Source organism: Ciconia boyciana, chromosome 3 (assembly GCF_034638445.1).
Source record: "Ciconia boyciana chromosome 3, ASM3463844v1, whole genome shotgun sequence".
NCBI classification, from domain to species: domain Eukaryota; kingdom Metazoa; phylum Chordata; class Aves; order Ciconiiformes; family Ciconiidae; genus Ciconia; species Ciconia boyciana.
The window spans coordinates 52,573,802-52,596,253 of record NC_132936.1 but is presented as its reverse complement, the minus strand read 5'-3'; the positions used below and the strand labels follow the sequence as shown (position 1 = coordinate 52,596,253).

Here is a 22,452-nt window from a genome sequence, read left to right as displayed (position 1 = left end):
TTACCGTGTTATGTTTAATTAGAGCTCTCTCTTTGGAATTTCTCTTTAGATTAAACTTTTGCTAAAAGGTATTTTAAAGATGTCTGTCAGATTTCTCTGACTTTTATAAGGCATCCCTGAAGAACTCGTGAAGATATCACAGAGTTTAGCTTCTGCTTTCCCTAGGAGGCAAGGTCTAGGCGTATATCCTGTAGGTGTAGGCCAAAACTGAAACAATATTCAGATAAATTCTCACTGGCATCTTGCTTATAGACTAACATGCTTCTGTTACCCCATAGAGCTTAGATGGAATAATGACCCATAAAGCTTTCGTTGTTTTCCTGCACATTCAGCTTGCTTTTCTCAATTATCTTTTTCATTATTCAAAAAGGCTGTTTATTCGTATTGGACCAGTGAAGAAAGTTTCCATGACGAAGTACTCTGTTCATGAGTATTCATCATCTGTATGGCTGGAATAACTCCAGACATACCGTGGAGGAAGAGGTCTTGCAAACGTGAAACTGAAGTAGTCCACACTGAAGTGTCATGGCTAGATGTATCCTTGCAGATGTCCACAGTACAACTAGGAGACACTCACTAGGCTTCCAGAATCCTGTCTGGGCCTTTATTGGGCTGAATATAAATCCTGAGGGAGTTCTCTAGAGGGGTCTCTTGTGATTATTCCAGAGTCCCATCCAGGAGACAGTGGCAGAAAAAATATAGCCAAAGCCATAGTGAATGACTTTGGGCTGCTACAACTGCCCAGTGCCTGCCTGGCCTGCTGTTGGAGTAACAGCAGAGAGGAAAAGAAGATATATTGAGCATATTTGTCTTGTAGTGGCTGCTGACAAACCACTCTCCCATCAACCTTGCTATGGCTCTGGTTCTGTAAGGCTGATGGGAAAATGCTTGGACTGTCATGAAAAAACAGGGAATTGCAGGATTCCTTCCTTGTAGTTCAGGAGAATCCCAAAAGTTTTTGCATAGCTGGGTGCACATGCTGATCCTCTTTATCAACCTACTTGCTACACTACTGACGGTGTTTTTAAGTCTGTTAAATGTATAATGATGCACAAGCTGTTGCAATCTAATTGGAAAACCCCCAAACCACCAAAGTAAAACTCATATAATGCCTTATTTTACTTTCCAGCAGACAAAAGCAACATCTGCATTACTTCCCTCCTTTTCATAAAGACAAGTTTTCTGCAAGCTTTTTTCAACACCAGCAGTTCAATGGCTGACTGACATTTATGCAAGTAAGACCCATTTTGGGCTTACTCCCTAGAAGCTTCCATTGTGTTTTCATTAATAAATGCACTTGCAATGGTCCTGCCGGTTTTCCCTGGAAGGGAACAGAAATTGGTAACTTCAGAACAGGAGGTGAGGAGGTTATGTTTAAGCTATGTTGTGGTTGATTTCAGTAAGGTATTTTTTCCACTAGTGTGATAAAAGCAGACACTGGAGACCACTCAGGGATGGACTTGACCCGCATGCTTGACTTGAGTGCTGGTGGCAGTAGTTAGATCATCTGTGTTTCTTGCTTGACACAGCTGCAGTTCCTGCAGTCCCTGTAACACTGCTCCTCATCTGTGGGTCACAAGCCTCATCAAAAGGAGTGGGGAAACAGATTTGTCACAAATTGGCTCCCTTTAAGAAGTCATTACCTGTATCCATGGAAAGGTGTTGGCAACACTACCAGTTATCTGCTGTCCTCACCGCTTTGATATTTAGGGTTCAGCTGTAATCTGAAGCTCAGCACACATATATGAATGTATGAGAACACATACAGAAATTCACATCACAGGCATGTTCCTCATGTACTTCTCATATTTTGGTGACACTGTCATTTGAGTTACAAAAGAGGGGGCCAGGAACAGCCCTTGCCAGTAGCAGCCAGATTTTTCCTAGCGGGAATGACAAACTGAAGGAGATTATTTTGTAAGCCATCTCTCCTCCACTTACAAGTTGTTAAGATCACTTCTTCCTCAAGGATTGTGCAATATTGAGTGTCTCTGTTGAACAACAACTTGCTTGTGAGTGCCAGAAATGAGGTTAAACCTGTAACTGAAGTTTTTTTGTGATGAGCTGTTGAATATTCCCCTTGTGGGACTAAAAGACCAACACTTTAAACCCCTGGAATACCCTGGAGTGTTGTCTGTTGCGAACACCCTCAATCTTCCCATCCCAGTTGTTTCCAAAGACATTACAGGAAAGGGATCACAACCTCCTTTCAGTTCCTTCTGCTAACAAAATCCGTAAAATTCTGAAGTAAGTAGAGCTTGGATGTGGATAGTCTCATCTTGACACATTTTAATTACAGGTACCCTTCCTTTCTTCTTTAGATGTTCCCTGTATTTTCTGTAGCACAAGCGTTTAGCACACTGCACAATCCTTTGGAAAGAGAGCCATGCACTCTTTGTGAACAGTACTATGACTATTTCTAGGTGACGCTGGTGAAAAACAACTCCGTGAGGAATAACGGTGACTAAAAGCACAGTTATTACTTCATGTAGCACTGATGTAACAGGATAGGAGGAAGGCAGGCTTAAAGCATGTTGTGCATCTTCTGAGGCTTGAAAGAAACAAGGCAAATCTGTGACCACCACATGTTTAAGAGAGCGGACATTGCAAGCATTACATTAATAACTTTTGGAAGTGCAGCATGTGGGAGCTTCCTATTAACTTTAATAGGAGAGATTGCAAATTTCCTATCTTTACTCTGATACAGACAGTAAAGTCATCATATTATCAAAGAGGCAAGCATAGAGAGAAAAGTGGGCGAGGATGCCTGTGAGAGATTCCACAAAGGGAAAATTATTTATGGATCTTTTTAGGTTTAAAAAATGGTGCTGAAAGGGATTTATCTATTTATTTCCTGCTCGACTTTTACACCAAAAATAGATCTTCCCTATACCATAATGCTGTTGAAAACGAATGAATTTACTTGTTGTAGGAGGCAAGACACTAAAAACAGCCACATGAGCAGCAACGCAATATTTAGCCAGAATGTTTACTATTCATTGGTGTTTGTTTTTGCAAATAACTATTTAACTAGTGTGGCTCTTTGGAGAAAGAAATGCTTTGTTAAAGTACCAGTGCTGCATTCAAGCACATACCATTTCAAACCTGAAAAACATTCTCCAGAAAAAAACCAAGGATGATTACATTTAATGCCGATATTTACAAGGTAAAAACCATGCAATTCAAAAATTCTTACCGAAAGCAAACAAATCTGTCCTTAGACTTACTAGTTTACATATCCTAAGAAAGTAACAGCAACAAACTCTAGAGTCGGAATTTAAAAAGTCCTTTGCAGATGCAGAGAGACATATGGGGAGCTTTGTCAAACGTAGCAATGCATTCAAAACTGTTGGGTGAGGTGAGGGGCCTAACAACACGCTAGCTGGGAGGAGCAAGCCTCTACGGAACTTTCAGTATTCAGATTCCGAGTTGTGTAACGTGCTATTTGCTCATTTTGCTCGTCGGGTCAGGAGTCACTCGGAGCCACGGAGCCTGGCAAACATCTGCCTGGAACAGATTGCCACCCCAAAGCCCCAACAGCTGCTCTGTGCAGAGGAACAGTTGTGGTGCTTGCTCGGTGCCAGAGCCTCTTAAAGGCACATTTCCCTGCGAAACGGTGGAGCCTGACAGCCCGTGTGGTAGTAGAAGTATTTGCGTCAGGTTTTGGAAAGGGAAGGTTGACTTCCAGTGATTTAATAGGGGTTTACTTCTCAGCTTTTTCTGTGCTTCCTAAAAAATGAAGTATGCATATAGTAAGATTGACTTGACTTGGCTTTTTTGTTTGGGTTTTTTTTTTCCCCCTGTGTTTTTCAATAGAGCAGCCCAGAAAGAGCTCATGCAATCTGCTGGAAATGTGTCTTTCATCACAGAATCATAAAATGATTTAGGTTGGAAGGAGGGCATCTGGTCCATCTCCTCACTCAGAGCAGGGACAACTTTGAACTTGGATCTACCCAAGAAGGGAAATCCAGTGTTCTGGGGAGGAAAAACTTAAATATGGTAGCTGCACCTGCAACAGTTTTTTCTGTATCTTGCCTAATTCTCAGAGCTCAGAGCGACCGGGCGTATCTTTTCCAACAAAACCCACTGGTAAGTTAATTACAAAGGCCTCCTGTTGTAACTCGCTTTGCTGATCCTCAAACAATTTCAAATTGATTATCTAGGCCTACTCTGGGTAAGACAGAAAATCAGGTCCAAATATAATTGAGGCTTCATTACAAATTGGAGTACTAATGACAGTCATGCAGACATGGGACACATTACATATTTTACCTTTATTAAATGATAATACTATTTTACATTGTGTGCTAAAACTTTGAAAAAAACCCATATAATTGCAAAGTAATATATCCAAATAACAGAGCAGATTATAAGGCTACTAAAAATGACTCAATAATTATTAACATTCAGATAATGTCCTGGGAAAAAATTGTTTATACCCTCCTTTAATTGAAAACGTCCATATGAAATACACTAGAGCCTGAAATATTAGATTATTAATGATTGTCACAGGAGGATTTAAGCACATAATTGCCTCCTTTAATTTAATTTTAATGGGGAAAAAAGAGTGTGCTGCAGATGCTGCCCGACGGGATAGGCAGAGATCCATCTTTCAGAGGGAAGTGTCCGAGGCACTCAGCCTGTGAGAGAGATGAAACTACTGTCGTGGTTTAGCTCCAGCCGGCAGCTGAGCCCCACGCAGCCGCTCGCTCACTCGCTCCCCCCCGGTGGGATGGGGGAGAGAATTGGAAGAGCAAAAGTAGGAAAACTCGTGGGTTGAGATAAGAACAGTTTAATAATTGGGGGGGGGGGGGGAAGGTAATGAAAACAACGAGAGAGAGAGAAACAAAAGCCAAGGGAAAAAAACCCAGTGATGCAACCTCTCACCACCCGCCGACCGATGCCCAGCCCGGCCCCGAGCAGCGATCGCTGCTCCCCGGCCAACTCCCCCAGTTTCTACACTGAGCATGACGCCATATGGTGTGGAATAGCCCTTTGGGCAGTTGGGGTCAGCTGTCCTGGCTGTGCCCCCTCCCAGCTTCTTGTGCACCTGGCAGAGCGTGGGAAGCTGAAAAGTCCTTGACCAGTGTAAGCACTGCTCAGCAACCACTAAACCATCAGTGTGCTATCGACATTATTCTCATCTTAAATCCAAACCACAGCACTCGACCAGGTACTAGGAAGAAAATTAAATCTATCTCAGCCGAAACCAGGACAACCACTCATCCAGGAATGAAAGCCCTACAGCAGTAGCACAGGCATTGAGCCCCCTCTCCCCCGCGCACCGCCTGCCCGGTGCCGCTGAGGTAAGCCCGCCCAGGTCCCCCTCCTCGGCCGGCGGCGTTCCCGCTGCGCCAGGGCAAACAGGGCCGCCGGGGCTGGGGGTCCCGCCCGCCCCACCGGGGCCGGCTCGGCGCGGGGGGCGGTTGGCGGCGGGGCGGCGGCCGTTGGGCAGCGCCCCTGCCCGCGCGCCGAGGAGCCGCGCGCGCCCTTCCCGCTGAGGGGCCGGCGGCCGGGGCGGGGCGGGGCGCCATACCCCGCCGGGGGGCGGGCGGGCGGGACCGGAGGGTGCCGTGCCTCTTCTCCGCACCGCCGGGACAGCGACGCAGAGGCTCCCGGCTTGCTGCCGCCTCGCCATGGCTCCCAGCTCCGAGCGGCTCTTCGACTCCCTGGGACACTTCGGCAGGTACCGGGGCAGCCCCGTCCCGAGCGGGGACCGCGCCGGTGGGCTGCGGCCCGCTGCCCCGCGCAGTCGCACACGCGGACGGACAGAGGGACTGTCACACACGCACTCACGCATCCCCATGCAGGGGCGCGCACGCAGGGACTGACGGACACCCACACAGGCAGGGTATCATAGCTACCCCCACAGGGACTCCCACGCACACGGGGGCTGGCAGAGGGAGACAGCACTGTACCTCGCGTGTGCTCACAGCATTGCAGAGACTGCAGGGGGATCACACGCACACGCCCAGGCTGACACGCTGACACCCACACACACAGGGGAGCTGGCACACGCACTGCACGCGTGTGCTCACGCAGACTGCGCCCCGGTGTATGAACTCACGCTATACAGACAGGCACTGGCGCATGTACTCACAGCGCTCTACGCGCCCCCGTATATAGTTTTCCATACGCATGCTGTGACCCATGCATATGCTCACACACACTACGCACGCACATCTGTATATATGCCACGTTCACATATGCACCCACACACTACCCATTCACACGTAGGCTCACACACCTGTAGGCACCGTGTGCGTTCGTATACACTATGCATGCAGTCGGGCGCATTCATGTACATGCACTCTTAGACACTTAACGTTCACACATTTCTTGCACATGTGAGTGTGCGCAGACACACACATGCACCCACCCACACACAGAGCCCCAGGCCCTGGAACAGCCTGGGCACTTCAGGGGTGATAGGAGGGTACAAGGAGTACGCACAGGGGTATTGCGTGACACACAGACAGGCCGTTTCTGCCATAGGGGCACGGGCTTGTGTGCGATAGATGGCATGCTTTTATTGAGGTTGGGCTTGTTGCATGTGATACGTGGATATGGAGTATATGTATATCTATTTATCGGCAAGGGATTATTTGTATGGTAGATGGTGTGATGCGTCATGGTGAGTTTTCTTCCATGTGGTTTGTGGCTATGATGTGTGTGTGTATGCAGGCCTGGGTTTGTTAGATGGGATACACAGATGTGGTATGTGTGTGTGTGTATGCTTCTGTAGCTGTGGATGCAGGGCTGGTATATGAGTCTCTGCTTATAGAAGGTAATGGAGAAGAAACATTTGGCAAGGAAGTGAAATTTGAGAGGATATGAATTATAAGACTAAGAGGCGCACATTCTCACAGTGGGTTCTGTCCTGTACTTTCACGGTGCACTGACCAGCGTGGATTTTGCAGGCTCATACTCCTCAGACCAGGTGTCTGGAATAGACCCCTGTGTCACAATTTGGCTACAAGTTCAAGCTGTTGAATTGCAGCGTTGAGCTTTCTAGCTCAGTCACCAGTGGGCTAGCCTAACCCACAATGTTCTCTCTCCTCTCTATTGGGGGCAGGCAGGAGCGGCATTTTGAACAAAGCCTGGGAGCTCCTTTTAATGGTAGAAGTGCATACCTGAACTCTACAGCAGACTAGGCTCTTAATATCACGTGCAAGCAGTAGTGGCGGGTATCAACAGCCTCTGCAGAAGGTTAGGAAGGAAAGACTTTTTCTTTGCTTAACTGGGACCTACGCTTTTATTACATGTTTGGCTAAGTTGTGACTTACATGCATATCTATCTGAACAATATCTCATTTGTTATCAGTTCTGGGTCAGCAACAAAAATACCTTGTTCTGTGTGAACTAGGAGAGAAATCCTAGCAATCAGTGTATTTTGCTGTTGCTGTTGCTCTTCTGTCTTGCATGCTCTTTGGGGAAAGCAGGCACTTCACAGTGAATACTGAAATAACATGGAAGTAGTTATTCCTAACTACCGAAGTAGTTTTCCTACTTGAGAACATTTATTAATATTTTAGATAAAGTTTTCACAAGTACTTCTTGCAATTAAAGGGAGAACAATTCTACAGTGATAACCTCACATCTAGGGGCCAGATTATTTGAGATGCAGTTCAATAGGGGTTGCATTACATTTAGGACCTTTGAGATGAACTGCAGACTACCAAAATTTGAATAGTTATGTTAGACACATGGCTGTTTGAGATTTCAAAGACCACATGCTAAAAGTAAGGATAATAGTAGCTTATGGTGGATGCACCTGTTTAAAAAATGCTGTAAAAACCTCTTTTTAATCCCTTGATACTGCTAGATAAATGATCACACTTCATATAAAAAAGTTGTTCTTAACTGTAACTATGAAGTTAGTTCTGATTAGGTTGCATTTATGCATCATCATGACACTGACAGATAATCAATAATTTCTTCAGTTCAAGCAATTCTTATAAGGCCCATATAACCTAGGCACTATGTATAGATTCTGTTGATTTGCCACAGTCAGATTCTGAGCAATCCAAGCACGACTGTTAGTATTTTGAGACTGTTCTGATTTTCTTAAAATCTGACAGATGCAGTAAAGAATGGCCAGCTGTTTATGTGTATATAAATATATACATGGAGAGATTATGTATGCATTATATATATATGTAATATATATACAGCTATATAAAAATTATTCATCTACAGATAATATAGAAATGTTTCACTTTCATTAAGACTGTGAATTTTGTGGAGTTGACATTCACATGGATGCTGACAATATTTTGCTTCCAATTCAGACTCTCTTTCAGAAGTCTCAGTGATGCCCTAGTTCTTACTGGGGTCTTGAGACATGCATGAACAACCATAAAAATGTAACAGCTTCTGTATCCTTTGCCATTAAAGGAAGACTTTATGCCTGTCTTTGAATTTGGGCATGGGTAGCATCTGTGGCCTATAAATTCAAGAAGGTTGTTTCAGACATTGTTCTTGAGTCTGTCTCTGGTGCATGAGATCACTGCTCGCTATTGCAGAGGTGAATGGGAAAGAATAGTCCTGTCTGGCTCAAATGGCCTCATCTCTAATGACCCGCCAGGCCTTAAAGCTCCCAATTTACCTGCACTGAACTGCACCCTTCTCCCATTCAGCAGTTCCTGCCAGACTGTGCCTATGGGCTCTCCCTCTCTGCCCCGTGCCCCTTCCCCGGCCCCTTTCTGCCCACCCACTCCAACGGCAATAACCCACTCGGGGGCCCGTCAGGTAAAGAGGATATAGTCAGCCACTTGCCGTTGTTGGCAGGCCCCCATACTGGGAAAGGGACGACATGACTAATGGGCGTAAGGTGGGTAGCACAACGTGTGCATGGCGGGGAGGCGTGCCTTTGGACCTGGCTGGTTGGCTCACATTGCCCTTACATCTAGTTCCCAGGTAAACTAAAGGACTTTTAATAACTTTAGTGACTTTAATCTACCAGCAGGACATGGAACTTACTTATCTGGTTGCTGGTGAGAAACAGGCTATGTATTTTGCAGCTCTGATCTACACCATGACAGAGTGCTGAACAGAGACATGATCTAATCGGGAATAGCTGTCTAGAGAGAAATCTGGTAAGGTACCTCTTATCGTAAGCGTGGATGAGAGTAAGGATTTGATTTCCCAGCTGGAACGTCTGGTAGCTATGAGATGCAGCTTACATGGTACGCAGAGTTTTCCCTGTGATTTACAGTTTTCAAATCTTGGCTTATACTTTAGTTAAAAGCAGGTGGTGAAAATTGTCAGGGAGAGAGAGGAAGATTGGGTGTCACTGACACTATTTCTAGGTTTTGTAATGGAAGTATTTCCAGAATCTTTTTTGAAAGATTGCATTTTCTTTTAAAATATTCTGTCTTTTACAAAGTTAAGTTATCCAGATCTTCAAGTGCTGGTTTTATAAATAATGTATTTTACTAGCAGTTAGACTATCTAATAAATTAACAATGACTGTTCTTTATCTTTACTGAAATGTTTGTGTATTTATTCAGTTTTTAACATCTTTACATTGTTATCTTATATGAACTTGCTGCCTGGTCAGTGGAGTTGCTACAATTTGGATTTTAGAAGCAACCATTAACAGCAACAATTAACCAGAAGTACAAGGATTAGCAATGGCTGCCGCAAGGAGGAGAGAAGCAGGACAGGCTGCCTGTTTGGATAGGATGCTCACCTGTTGCAGCCAAACACGGAGTTCAATAGAGATTAATACACTTAACAACAGTTTCAACATTTTCTGTTAATTTCTCTGGAACTTTTCTAGTGTTCATAAATAGACCAGAGACTATGCTTAGCTTGTAAAAAAACTGGCTTGACTTTTGTAGAGATTCTTTCAATGGACTTCTACAACACAGACCCTGCTGGTCAGTGCCATAGTAGCAATATTTGAACACTCAGTGCTAACGCCATTTCTCTTCTCCCTGCTTTGTAGGGCTCTTGGTTCACTTCTAAAGTCCCACACCAAACGGTCTGTCTTCTTTTCACATCTCAGAAATTTTCCAGGCTCCTATTTTCATGCTGATGCCCTTATCCTCTCTCTTGTTTCATAGCTCACAGCTCTTGTGATCAGATTACGTCTTCTGCAAATTGTGGTGTGTACATGTTACTTCCAGGAATTCTTGGGTTTGTATCAAATAACGGAAAGTCCCTCGTATCTCAAAGATCATGCTCACCACTTATTTTCACAAAAAGAAAATAAGAATACTTTCAAGCAATGATTTTTCAAACTCAAATATTTTACGGATGTCTTGAAAGGTTCTTCCCCAAGAAAAATAAATTTTTCAAGTCAGAAGTGTACTTGCTGGACATGCAAAGAAATTGGTTTTCCTTTTCCAAGTTAGTATGGAGAAACAGGCAATTGTATTCAGCATTTGAACAGATGATTAGCTTTAACTTAGAAAATGGAAACATTACAAGCTTTTTCTGAAATACTAACATATTTAGTGTTTAGTACATCCCACACAAAATTAATATTTTTAAACAATATAATGTGAATTTCTGTTTAAGCTTTGAGTAGTTTCCTGAAGATGAACAAAATACTGTGGTCTAGAGATTTTTTTCAAAAAAACTTTTTTTCCCCCATATACTGGCTACTTTATACAGTGGAAAAGTTTATCGCAACATATCTGTCATTCAGTTTTCAAAATGTATCAGTGGACAGCTGTTTGTGTTTACTGGAATGTGCCAGACAGAAGAATCTCAAATCTAAGTCCTCCTTTGGCTCCTAGTCAGGGGTGGTGTTTGACAGAAATGCTTGATAAATGTTCTTCAGCTTTATAACTATGCTATGTTATAACATCTGAATCGGCCTGTGCTCATCTCAGATGTTCATAGGATAAAATGAGTGGACTTGGCTGCATTTCACTTTTTTCCCTTTTTTTTTTTGGGGGGGGGAGGATGTGCCTGGATATTTTGCAAAGAGCACTTGATCCTGTTGGTTGAATGGCATCATAATAGCCTTGGAGAAGCGAGACGAGCCATGTAGTTTCACAGAACAGACTCTAGCAGCTTAGACAAAGATCTTATTATCTATGCCTGACTAGGCAAAAGTAGAAATACTCTCAAGACTCAGAACCAAAGCTGGATACTGGCAAGTGCTCCTGGATAATGGGGACAACACACTAGCAGTGTGGTCTGCAAGAGGTACTAACAGTATTTGCTAGGATCCAGGCCATATCAGAGGCAGCCTAGCGCAGGATCTGCATAGACAAAAGTGTACTGCATCAGAATGTGCTGGGAACCTCACCCTGCCTGTTTCTGGATTGAAAAAGTAGATTATAATAATAGAAGTAGATTTAAAAGTAGATTACAATAATAGAAAAATAACTAAATAAAAGCAGGATGAAATTGCACTTGTACTATCCGTTACTTCTCTAAGGCTAAAACCTGCAATACAAGCAACTTAAAGCTAGTAAATCAGTTACGATTTGTAAACCAGCTGCTGAGATTCAGACTGCACCTCTGAAATGTTGGCAACCCCCCAGGGTGGCTTCTAGACAAAGTCATGGCATGGACATAGTTATGGCAGCATGAGGCAATTATCACACACACCAAGGAGGTGATGATCAGCTGTTTCTTCCCAAAATATTATGGTATGAATGAAAATGAAATATATAAGGCACTGCACAGTGTGCTCCCTGTAATACAGTGCCTGGGACTGGGATATCACTCCCATTAAAGCTCTGTCAATAATTTTCTCATAATAGTCATGATTTTCAGCAGTACTAAGATACCTCAGAGTTGGAAGGAAATGTTTTCTAAAAGGACTTACTTTGGAAACTTTGACCAGTTTATTGCAGGAGGTGAAATGATCCAAGTAGAAAACAATGTTAAATTTAGATAATTTTTCTAAGGCCCTGTGAAAATTTCTGTGCTACCATTTTGCTATACACAACAAGAATGGAACTGAGATACGTACACAGCTGACATTTTATTTAAGTTAGCTTGAGGCATGAAGCTATAGCAGCTGAGCAAGAACGTGAGATTCTCAACTTCTCAGAAATATGGAAAAAATAGCAAGACAGAGAAAATACCAACTGAGGTAGCTATGTCTTGGTTGCAAGGCCGAGACTGGAAAAAGTGTGATGACAAACTACAAGACAGAGATCTGCAAGTACTAATAGTGATGGTTGATCTGTCAGATGGTCCATATACCTGGAGAGAAATCTCAGCTGGCTTTGAAAAATACTGAAATTACCTAGAGAGCTAATGTATACCTTAATATCATACATTGGCAGCCAAACTATAATGCTCACCTCACTCAGAGCAGATGTTCTCTGAAAATCACGCGCAATGAAAATGTGGTTTGAGGAATCTAGAAGCACCATCCATTGGGTCACAGACCGAGCCTTTTCCTCAAGAAAATCTTTTCATTAAGATGTGAAGTTGGGTTTAGGTAGCGGCTACTATTAGGTAGCAGCATCAGAGGTGCAGCCTCAGCAGTGGTGCAATCATTTAGAACTTATGAAGTAGGCAAAAATAAATTTTTTTAGCCTTTAAATTGCAGGCATAGATCTTTGTGTCCTTGGTGAAAAATTGGGAAATATTACTAATAATATTCATTTAGCCTTTGTTCTATAAATAAATAGTACCATATCTATGATGTAATATTTCATTTGGTGGATGTCTATTTAGTGCTAGAGAGAAAGTCAAATACAAAAGGTGAAAAATGAGCAATAATAGGTAAGAAATATCCAAAAGCGTTCTCTGACACAAAGCCACTGGATATATGGTGAAATTATACTGATGAGACCACATTTCATTTAAATAATTTATATTCATGTCTCATATTCCAGAACAAACTATTGGTTGGATTTTTTTCTGCATCTTTGCAACTGGTGAAGGTCAGCAGAGCTGGGAAATACCATAAACTTGTTACAGCTCCACCCTTCTGAGAGAGATAATTCGTGTTAGTCCCAGGGTCAGAGCAACTGGGACCTCATCTCATTTACACTTGTATTTTAGGCTCTTCAGAGAACTGTTGTCCTTTGTAAGTCAGTGTAGCTGAGCTCAGTTCTGTCACACTTATCCCTTGAGAATAGAGGGGACAGTTGGTACAAAAATAGATTTATGTAGAAGAATCCTGGTAGAATCCAGCTTCTTTATTGGATTCTTGTGGACAATGGGACCCATATATTGCTTGTAAATATTGCTATTGTAAGGTTATTGCTATATGTAAGGTTAGAAAACAGCATTATTCCAGATCATTCCCTTGTATGAGCTGCCATAAGAGAAAGACTCAAGGAAAGAACCTGACAGTACTATGGAAGTATAAGCAGGTAAAAGAGCATTACAGAATATATTTAATAAGAGGTCAAAGTGCATTCTTAGCCTTGGAAACAGTCAAATCTGTAATTTGCATTTCTTTGTTTTTAATTTAAATTACTTCCAATTTTAACAGTTTAAAGAGAAAGGTAGTAGAATCATCTTCCTTGAATGACAGGAAATGAAAAGGTTGCTTTCCATTAAGAAATCAAGAACAATATAGAGTAAGTCAGTCTGTTGGTCATGGAAGAGAGAAATGACCGATAAAACTAATGAAAATATATTTTCTTCGGAAAGATCGATACTGCTCTTAAGATTTTGACTTGTCTTCTTTAGAGAGGTTGTAGAAAAGCTCTTTGTCTAGTTAAAATCAAAGGCAGTATGTCAAATATCCAAGATCTATTACATCAACTTTCAGCATTTCATACTATTTTATATACTCTACAATGTGTAAATCTCTCAGAGGAGAGAAAACAGAAATATTTTTCTTGCCCTGTGAAGACACAGGCTAGCCAAACCAATATCCAGGACTGAAACTGGAAGGGGATATAAGTAAACAAAATTGGACTGAAGTTCAGGACCAGGCTGCCAATCAAATCAAAACAAAACAAACTGAAAAGCTCTCCAGTGGGAATTAATCATTTAAAAAGGTCTTATTATGGGACAGATTCCCATGACCATTTGGGAAGAAGGGGTTGACGACTTCTAGGCAAAGAGTGGGTTACACATTTGCAGTGAAGAGGAACAGTCTGGAGGGAAGGTGAGCTACGAACCTGCAAAAGAAGCTGAAAGTCCTCTTGCGCTCAGTAACCTTCTTTTATGTGGGTTTAGAGATAACCTGCCTTGCCTTGGAGAAGACAGCCTGTCAGGGATACTAACCTGGCCAAGCAGGAACATGGGTGGGACAGACTTGCTGACCTTGCAAGAGCCTCTGAACAGCCCTTGCAAGAGCTGATGAACTATTGGTCGATCATCAGTGTAGACTCCTGAAGAGCGGAAGAAGGGAGCTATGTCTTACTCCTCTTCAGTGTCCTAACTGAGCTTTAACAAAGCCTGTAGAAGATACAAGCTTCTCTGTCACACAAAGAGAGAAAAGCTGTTGGTGTGGAGGCTATTTTCCTTTTGAATGTAGAACATAGCTGCTAAATATGGATGTACTTAAACAATTCATACATAAGCAAAACCAAGTTTAACAGAAGACAATACTTTGACCATACCAGACTGTGCATTAAATCAAATCCCTTTCTTGAAGTTGCAGAACTGTAGAGTTACAAGTGTAGAATTCCGTACACGTAGAATTGCAACTTGCTATATTGTCTCTGGCAGCAAAGAATCTCTGGCTGCAACTGGCTTGCCTTTCCTAAAGGCATGCCTTGATTTAATATATTGACTTTGTCTCAAATTTTAGAAGATACAGTATTATCTGACACTTAATTCCCTAAATGTAACATCTTGTTAAGTGATTCTTTTTTTTTAGTGAAATATTCCTAAAAAGCTAGTAAGACAAAGGTGTCTGCTTCAGCTCTTCTGTTTTGCTCTTGATGAAGAGTCACTGTGATGAAAGTCATAATTAACCAAAGAACATTGTAAGAGTTGCCAACAGAGCCAGGGAGAGTAAAATGACGCATTATCCAGGTAATACAATGCTTTATGTAGCCCACAGAAATAGACCAACTCATCTTAGTCATATTCTAGGCTGCAAAATTAATGCTATGTGTAAAATTATTGATTATATTAAGGAAGAAAGAAACAATGGAGCAACCCAAAATTCCATGACATTTCTGTCAAATATTTACAGAAATGTTGTAAACATAATTTGATCCACAGAGCTAATAATCCTTATTAGTTTTAACTGAAAACTCAGAAGACACTAGTATGTGCAGGAATGGTTACAAACATGTGCTAGGAAAGTGATGTCCAGTATGCTTAAATTAATTACACAGTTTTCTTACTTGTTTTAACTTTTCCCATGAGAACTTTCAAAAACCTATAAGAATGAGAAATTTTACAATCATTTTCCAAGAGTGGAGGAATTAAATTTCCAATATAGAAATTTAAAGCCATGGGTAGTAAGCTTAACAGTAAGTGTGGCATGGCATGAAGAGAATTTATGCAGAATTCAGACTGAAAATGAGCTGTCTGCATCCAATTCTTCTTAGGTGTTACTATGAATAGGAAACCAAAAAAAGAGTTCTTAAAAAGCATCATTTAATTATGACAACAGTAAGGCTTAATTATTTTGCAAAACAGTCTTTGAAGAATAGATTGCTAGTTGCTTCAGAATTGACAGTTTTCACCACTGCAAAGTAGGTATTCAATCCATGTATTTGTACCTTCAGCTATACCAGGTTTAGAGTTTTGCAATAGAAATATGTAAATAGAATAACAAATAAGTAAGAACATGATTCATATGAAAACCGATGAGTTTTATTTCAAGATTATAGACAGAAAAAAGAATCAGATAAAATAAATGTAAACTTCCATAGTTTGAACAAAGTTAGTGCAATGTGTCATCAAGGTAAACAGCAGAAAACAATCTGATTTCCTAAATGGGGAAGTAAGAATGAAATATAACAGTCTATACATGAAGTACTGCCTATGTCTATAATTAGATGGAATCTCAAGAAAAACATTTAAATTCTATTAGGCACTTTACAGGTTATGGTGTGAAATGATTTATGTACATAAGCAGGTGGAAATGCTACAGTGTGGAAGGGAATTAAGTACCTAATTTGGATTTGTCCCCAAGAAAGAGGCTGACCAAAAGAGAACAGTGTTACCAAAGATGCTGGAACTGAGTTTTCCCTGAGAAGTAATGCTAGTAATATATCATGCAGACAGAGTACATGCTAATTTTCTAAATGGTAGATGTTTATAAAAATGCTGTTCCTGGAATGCATTTTCAGGAACAACATGTACAGGCCAACCAGGTGATCAGGCCCAGCCAGCATGGGTTTACAAAAGGCAGGTCCTGCTTGACCAACCTGATCTCCTTCTATGACAAGGTGACCCGCTTAGTGCATCAGGGAAAGGCTGTGGCTGTTGTCTACCTAGACTTCAGTAAAGCCTTTGACACCATTTCCCACAGCATTCTCCTGGAGAAACTGGCTGCTCATGGCTTGGACAGGCGTACGCTTCGCTGAGTAAAAAACTGGCTGGATGCCGGGCCCAAAGAGTGGTGGTGAATGGAGTTAAATCCAGTTGGTGGCCGGTCACAAGTGGTGTTCCCCAGGGCTCTGTGCTGGGGCCAGTTCTGTTTAATATCCTTATCAATGATCTGGACGAGGGGATTGAGTGCGCCCTCAGTAAGTTTGCAGATGGCACCAAGTTGTGCCGGAGTGTTGATCTGCTTGAGGGTAGGAAGGCTCTGCAGAGGGACCTGGACAGGCTGGATCGATGGGCCGAGGCCAATTGTATGAGGTTCAACAAGGCCAAGTGCCAGGTCCTGCACTTGGGCCACAACAACCCCATGCAACGCTACAGGCCTGGGGCAGAGTGGCTGGAAAGCTGCCCAGAGGAAAAGGACCTGGGCGTGTTGGTCGAGAGCTGGCTGAACATGAGCCAGCAGTGTGCCCAGGTGGCCAAGAAGGCCAATGGCATCCTGGCTTGTATCAGAAATAGTGTGGCCAGCAGGACTAGGGGAGTGATTGTCTCCCTGTACGTGTTACTGGTAAGGCCACACCTTGAATACTGTGTTAAGTTTTGGGCCCTTCACTACAGTAAATACATTGAGGTGCTGGAGCTTGTCCAAAGAAGGGCAACAAAGCTGGTGAAGAAGAAGGGCAACAAAGCTGTGCTAGAGCACGAGTCCTGTGAGGATTGGCCGAGGGAACTGGGGTTGTTTAGCCTGGAGAAAAGGAGGCTGAGGGGAGACCTTATCGCTCTCTACAACTACCTGAAAGGAGGTTGTAGAGAGGTGGGTGTCAGTCTCTTCTCCCAAGTGACAAGCGATAGGACAAGAGGAAATGGCCTCAAGTGGCACCAGGGGAGGTTTAGACTGGATATTAGGAAAAATTCTTCACTGAAAGTGTTGTCAAGCATTGGAACAGGCTGCCCAGGGAAGTGGTTGAGTCACCATCCCTGGAGGTATTTAAAAGCTGCGTAGATGTGGTGCTTAGGGACATGGTTTAGTGGTGGACTTGGCAGTGCTAGGTTTATGGTTGGACTTGATGATCTTAAAGGTCTTTTCCAACCTAAATGAGTCTATGATTCTATGAATGGAAACGTTCCCAAGTATAGAGCCTGAAGTGTTACTACTGTTCAAGCGTAACCAGTCTTCTGTGTTTAGGACTGATCCAAATAATTACAAAAGAAACCTAAATAACTTAAAAACTGCATGGTCATGTTCTTTTTAAATTAAATTACCTGGTATATACCCTTGACACACGTAAAACAGGAAGGACAAGTGGATAGCTAGAATGAGATAGACTGACTGCAGCTCTGCCATTGGAAGGTGTCAGAATTGCTGTTGCAATTGCAGTCCATTCCTGCTTGCCTGCCCTGTTCCCATTGTGATTCCTGCTCCACTGGTAACTGCTATAGCCCCACTTGGAGCTGTGACCTCAAGTTCAAGGACTGCTTTACTGGTACCTGTATGGGTGCAAATGTACCAGAATTACAAAAAATTAATCCATACCAATTTTGATAATCAAAAAGAAGGCTGACCGGAAGAAGGTTAGAAATTAATGTACACCATTTCATGTTTGACCATTGTTTTCAGTGATAGTTTTAAATTTCCACTTTTTTCTCCCTTTTATTGCTTTATTTCTACTAGTTATAAGGTAGATACTATAAACATGTGAAGGAGAAAAACTACAGTTGCTCCTCACAGCAACCAAGAGAGATGTTTGGTTGGCATTTGTTACACAGGCAGGTCTTGTAGATCTCTCTCCTCACTAGATAATCCATTTGTAGATGGATCCTTCCATGGCAGGTTACATAGCATTTATCTCCCTTTCACCTAAGGAGCCTAGAGTATGGTGCAAGAGCTGTGCTAACCTCTAATGTTGCCAAACTGTTCAAAGTCCACTGTTGACTTCTCCAGAACCCCTTGTAGTTTATGCATGCAGGAAAGCTAGTGGATATAGCCCCAGCAATTAAAAAGTTACCTGTCCCAGTGATGTGTTCCCCCTCAACCAGAAGTTACTTTCACAGTAAAGTCAAGAGTGGAACCTGTGTGTGTAGCTTGGTTGCTCGAGTACAAATCCAGAGCCTTTGTACCTAGTCCAGTTCCACTGTCAGTGGAACCAGAAGGCTGGGCATTGGGCTGAAGTGGCCGAGGTGTGAACACACCTTCCTTCTGACTGGCTCTCCCCTGGGGGCAGTGACCCTTGGCAGAGGGGCAGCAAGAAATATCAGGACATCTGTAATGGCAACTGCCCTTTCTGCTGTGCGTGTCTGTTCATAGCTGAAAGCTATGCTACTAAACTGATGAAACCCAGCAATATTTATCAACTGGATCATTTTGTCACAAGTGAGGACAGAAACCTAATGTGCCTGATTTAGATAGCCAAAACTGAAAAACTGTTGCATTAATTGCAAAAAAAAAAAAAATTTTTAAAGTATGACCCTAAATTCTGTAGCACTAATTATTGATTTTTACACTGGTGTGACTTTCTTCATCTAAGCTGTTATACCAAATGTGCAGTAGTGAGCAGCCGAACAAATTCTGGGCTTGTCTTAAAAAAAGGGAAACATGCACAAGTTTAATGGGATAGAAGTGTTACAATTCTTCAGAGAATCAGTTTTAGATGATTATAAGAATGATTCAGTAAGTGTCTGCTGTTTGGTGACTGCATGTTGATGCACACATTCTCCCCAGTGATGATACATAATTCCTGGAGCCTTCCTGATCTCTATAGAATTTCTTATTCCTGTTGCATCTGTGCTGTTGGTACGTTTCAACTGGATATCCAACACAGCAGCTTCTGCCTCTGAAAACAAATTCTGGAAATAACCATCTTGCTGATGTGGGCTGAGACCAAGTCTTAGCATAGTTTAAACTGCCCTTAGGAGGGAAGGAAGTTTACTCTTGACACTGTAAGTCAAATAAGGCCGTGTCTGTTATATATTTGAGGCTGCTTCCAAATCTGCATCTCTGCACCATAGCAAAAATACTGCTCCTGAGTCTCATTTGGCTCCTTTCCTCTCAAAAAATAAATGTGTAAGTGCATCACAGCTTTTTGGTTTAGAGTGGAAAGAACACTGAATGGCTTTTCTCGCATTAAAAAAACCCAGGATGAAATACAGAGGTGAAAGTGGTTACTGAACACAAATTCTTTTGGCAATAGTAAATATCTGGAAATTTCTTTCCACTGAAACCATCCTGTTGAGTGTACACTGCACAACAAAAACACTGTGTTTTCTGACTAAGCAATTTGCTAACAAGGTGGTTGAAAAGACAAACAGTAAAAATAGTTCTTGTAAAACCTGTGGAATAGTACAAGTCTTTTGCTAATCACAGAACAGCCTTGTGACTCTAGCCTACACTGAAAGGATTTTTAAAGTTTTATGTTAGCTTTTGAGGAGTACCTAGTAATTCACCCTCTCCTCTCTTCCATGGACAGACAAGGAAACAAATATTATCAGAAACCTATTTTATTTAACATAAAATTAGTATCTAACAAGGTTTGTCCCATCTATACACTGCAATAACTGACAATGGTAAAAGTACTCCGAGGCTGGGGATTTATTCTCTAACATATATGCAGCAATGTCCACTTCAGATATTTTTGCATGCCAGATGTACCACCTTTCAAACCGACTGGTGCAGATTGTTTGCATGGATGCAATATAAATTGGATCAAGCAACTGATCTGGCTTGTTTTATTTTTTTTTAATCATCTATTTTGACTTTTTTTTTCAAGTTAGATCAGTTTCCCAGATAAAATTCACAGCCAGTCCACATAAAAAGTACCACTGCAACTGAGGGTAGAGTGCGCTATGTCTCAGGGGATGAATAAATGGTGGGAAAGGAGAAGGGAGGAAATATCTTAGAGTAATGGTGCCACAGAGTATGTTGTGTCATGAGACTACGGCTAGAGCAACAGTGGTCTGAGATCTAGTTCATTATCTTTACGCAGGAATATTTCTTCAATTCAGGTACTGACATTACGATATTAGCAGTTGCTTTTCTTACTGGTGAGATCTTGAAACTTGTGCAGAGGAGTCAGAAAATGTAAGTCTTTTTTACTATAAGCTGTAAACTGACAAAAGAATAATGGTGGAGAAATTTCACAGAAATACTTTAAGAAAGACTGGAACATTTTCATGTTGTGTCTTGCTCAAGCCTTTGTGAAGACAGTTTTAAGCTCATTTGACTTCTGGCATTCATTAAGCATCTCTATACTGGAGCACTAGCCTACAAAGTCTTCTTGACTTCTGTATTTGACTGTCCTGGCAAGAGTGGCAGAATGTACTTGCCAAATAATTATCTCCCATGACAAGTCACTGAAGAGATGGAAAAACACTGTGAGAGATTATCATACCTTTCAGGACAGTCATCATGTTCACAGATGTTAAAAATTGCAAAAAGTGTGCTTTTTAAAAAGAAAAACAATCTGTAAAAGAGGTATTGAAAACTACTACTTGCAACAATATATATTACATAATCTGATGTGTGTATGTGAAGATAACTGGCATACAAAATACCCTTGCCAAAACCTGCCTTTTTTGAGATCAGTTGAGGAAAATAGATCACAGACTTTGCTGAAAGAAGCCTTGCTTTCTTTTGGTGAATTTCACTAGTATTTATTGCTACTGCAATGTTTTTTTCTTAACATTTTGATGCATGAGCAGCAGTATCTCTTTATTCAGGGAAATTTAACTTTTGAAATGGAGTTCAGTGAGTTTACTAAAAAGATTATATTACATGTTTGCATGCAATAGAGAGATTGAAGCTTAGTAATAAAAGAGTTTCTTATCAGTCCGGTGTTCTTAAATTAAGAATTCGGGAAAAAAGTTAATCATTTACAGTAGGCCACAAGGACAGCATAGACTTTAACCTGTGCCTCAGGGTCAGTGAAGTGTATGACCTCTTTACGTTCTGCTGTGACCCCCTGCCCCAGCACGGCCTGCCGCAGGGGCTGCTGCAGGCTCCCCGAGCGGGAGCGGCTGTGCTCCCCCAGCACCAAGTCCTCCTGCAAAGAGAAGCTGCTCAGCTGCCGCGTGAGCATGGGCCAAGAAGCAACCCCAGGGTTTTAAGAATGGGGAAGAGCATTGACAAGGCCACAGCAGGAGGGCTGAGATAAAACTCATGCACCCAAAGGTCTAACAGGAGGGATCCCAGGGTAGTGATAGAGCAGGCAGCAGCTTTATGTGCCTCCTTGCTCAGCACTGTCTGCTGCCCTGACCTCTGTTCTAACCAACCTGTGTCTACCATGAGGCTGGGCCTGTGTCTTTCTCTGTCCCTTTTCAACCTTCAGCTGTTCTGGCAAGCAAAGTTCAATGCATACATAGTATTCTCCCATCCCACGTATCATCCTCCCTACATAGTTTTCATGCTTTCTACATGTTGTCACTAATGGCCTAATGAACTCCTTTTGGTAACTATGGAAGTTAATGAATTTCCTGACCTCTATACAATTGGTCTTCCTAGAAGAAAAGCCCTTCCTACCCACAGGAGATTCTCGGCAGCTCATAAGGTTGGGCTTTTCAACCTAGCATTGATGGGGATGCTGTTACAACACTACTGTAGTCACCAATGAATTTTGCCTTCACAGCAAAAGAGGGCTTTCAGGTTGTTTTTTTTGGTGTGTGGTGTGTGTGTGTTTTATATAAATATATATATACACACAAAGAGAGGCTTAGCCAGCCCATTGTGGAATTTTACTGGAGAGAGCAGTAGGTACTTCTTACAGGCAGGGGAGCAGCCCATTCGTGTGGTGGCAGGGCTGTGGGATTCCTTCAGCCACTGGTGCTGCCAAACACTCTTCTAGCTTCACGTCAGACCTTATTTTTCCCTATTCCTGCTTCCCCTGCCTGCTCCTTGGCTTTTTTTATTGAGCAGTTAGAGGTTAAAAACTGCAGTGCCATCCATCCTGCAGGATTCTGTAACAACATGGCCATTTTGCTGTAAAACCACACATTTTCCTGTTCTTAAATTGTCATAAACAGCATAAATTATGTCTCTTAATGTATATCTGGCATTTTGTTTGACGTTTTGTGTTT

At 42.1% G+C, this 22,452-nt stretch overlaps 1 protein-coding gene across 4 annotated transcripts in view; it reads left to right on the top strand.

Moving 5' to 3' along the window:
* Positions 1–5,583: 5,583 nt before the first annotated feature.
* The window catches only part of LOC140649034 (solute carrier family 22 member 16-like), a 116,666-nt gene continuing 99,797 nt past the window's right edge, over positions 5,584–22,452 (top strand). For all 4 annotated transcript variants that reach the window (XM_072855659.1, XM_072855661.1, XM_072855658.1 and 1 more), the window contains exon 1: positions 5,584–5,686. In XM_072855659.1, the coding sequence (XP_072711760.1) occupies positions 5,637–5,686 (50 nt within the window). In that variant the 5' untranslated portion in view covers positions 5,584–5,636. The remainder of the gene's footprint in view (positions 5,687–22,452) is intronic.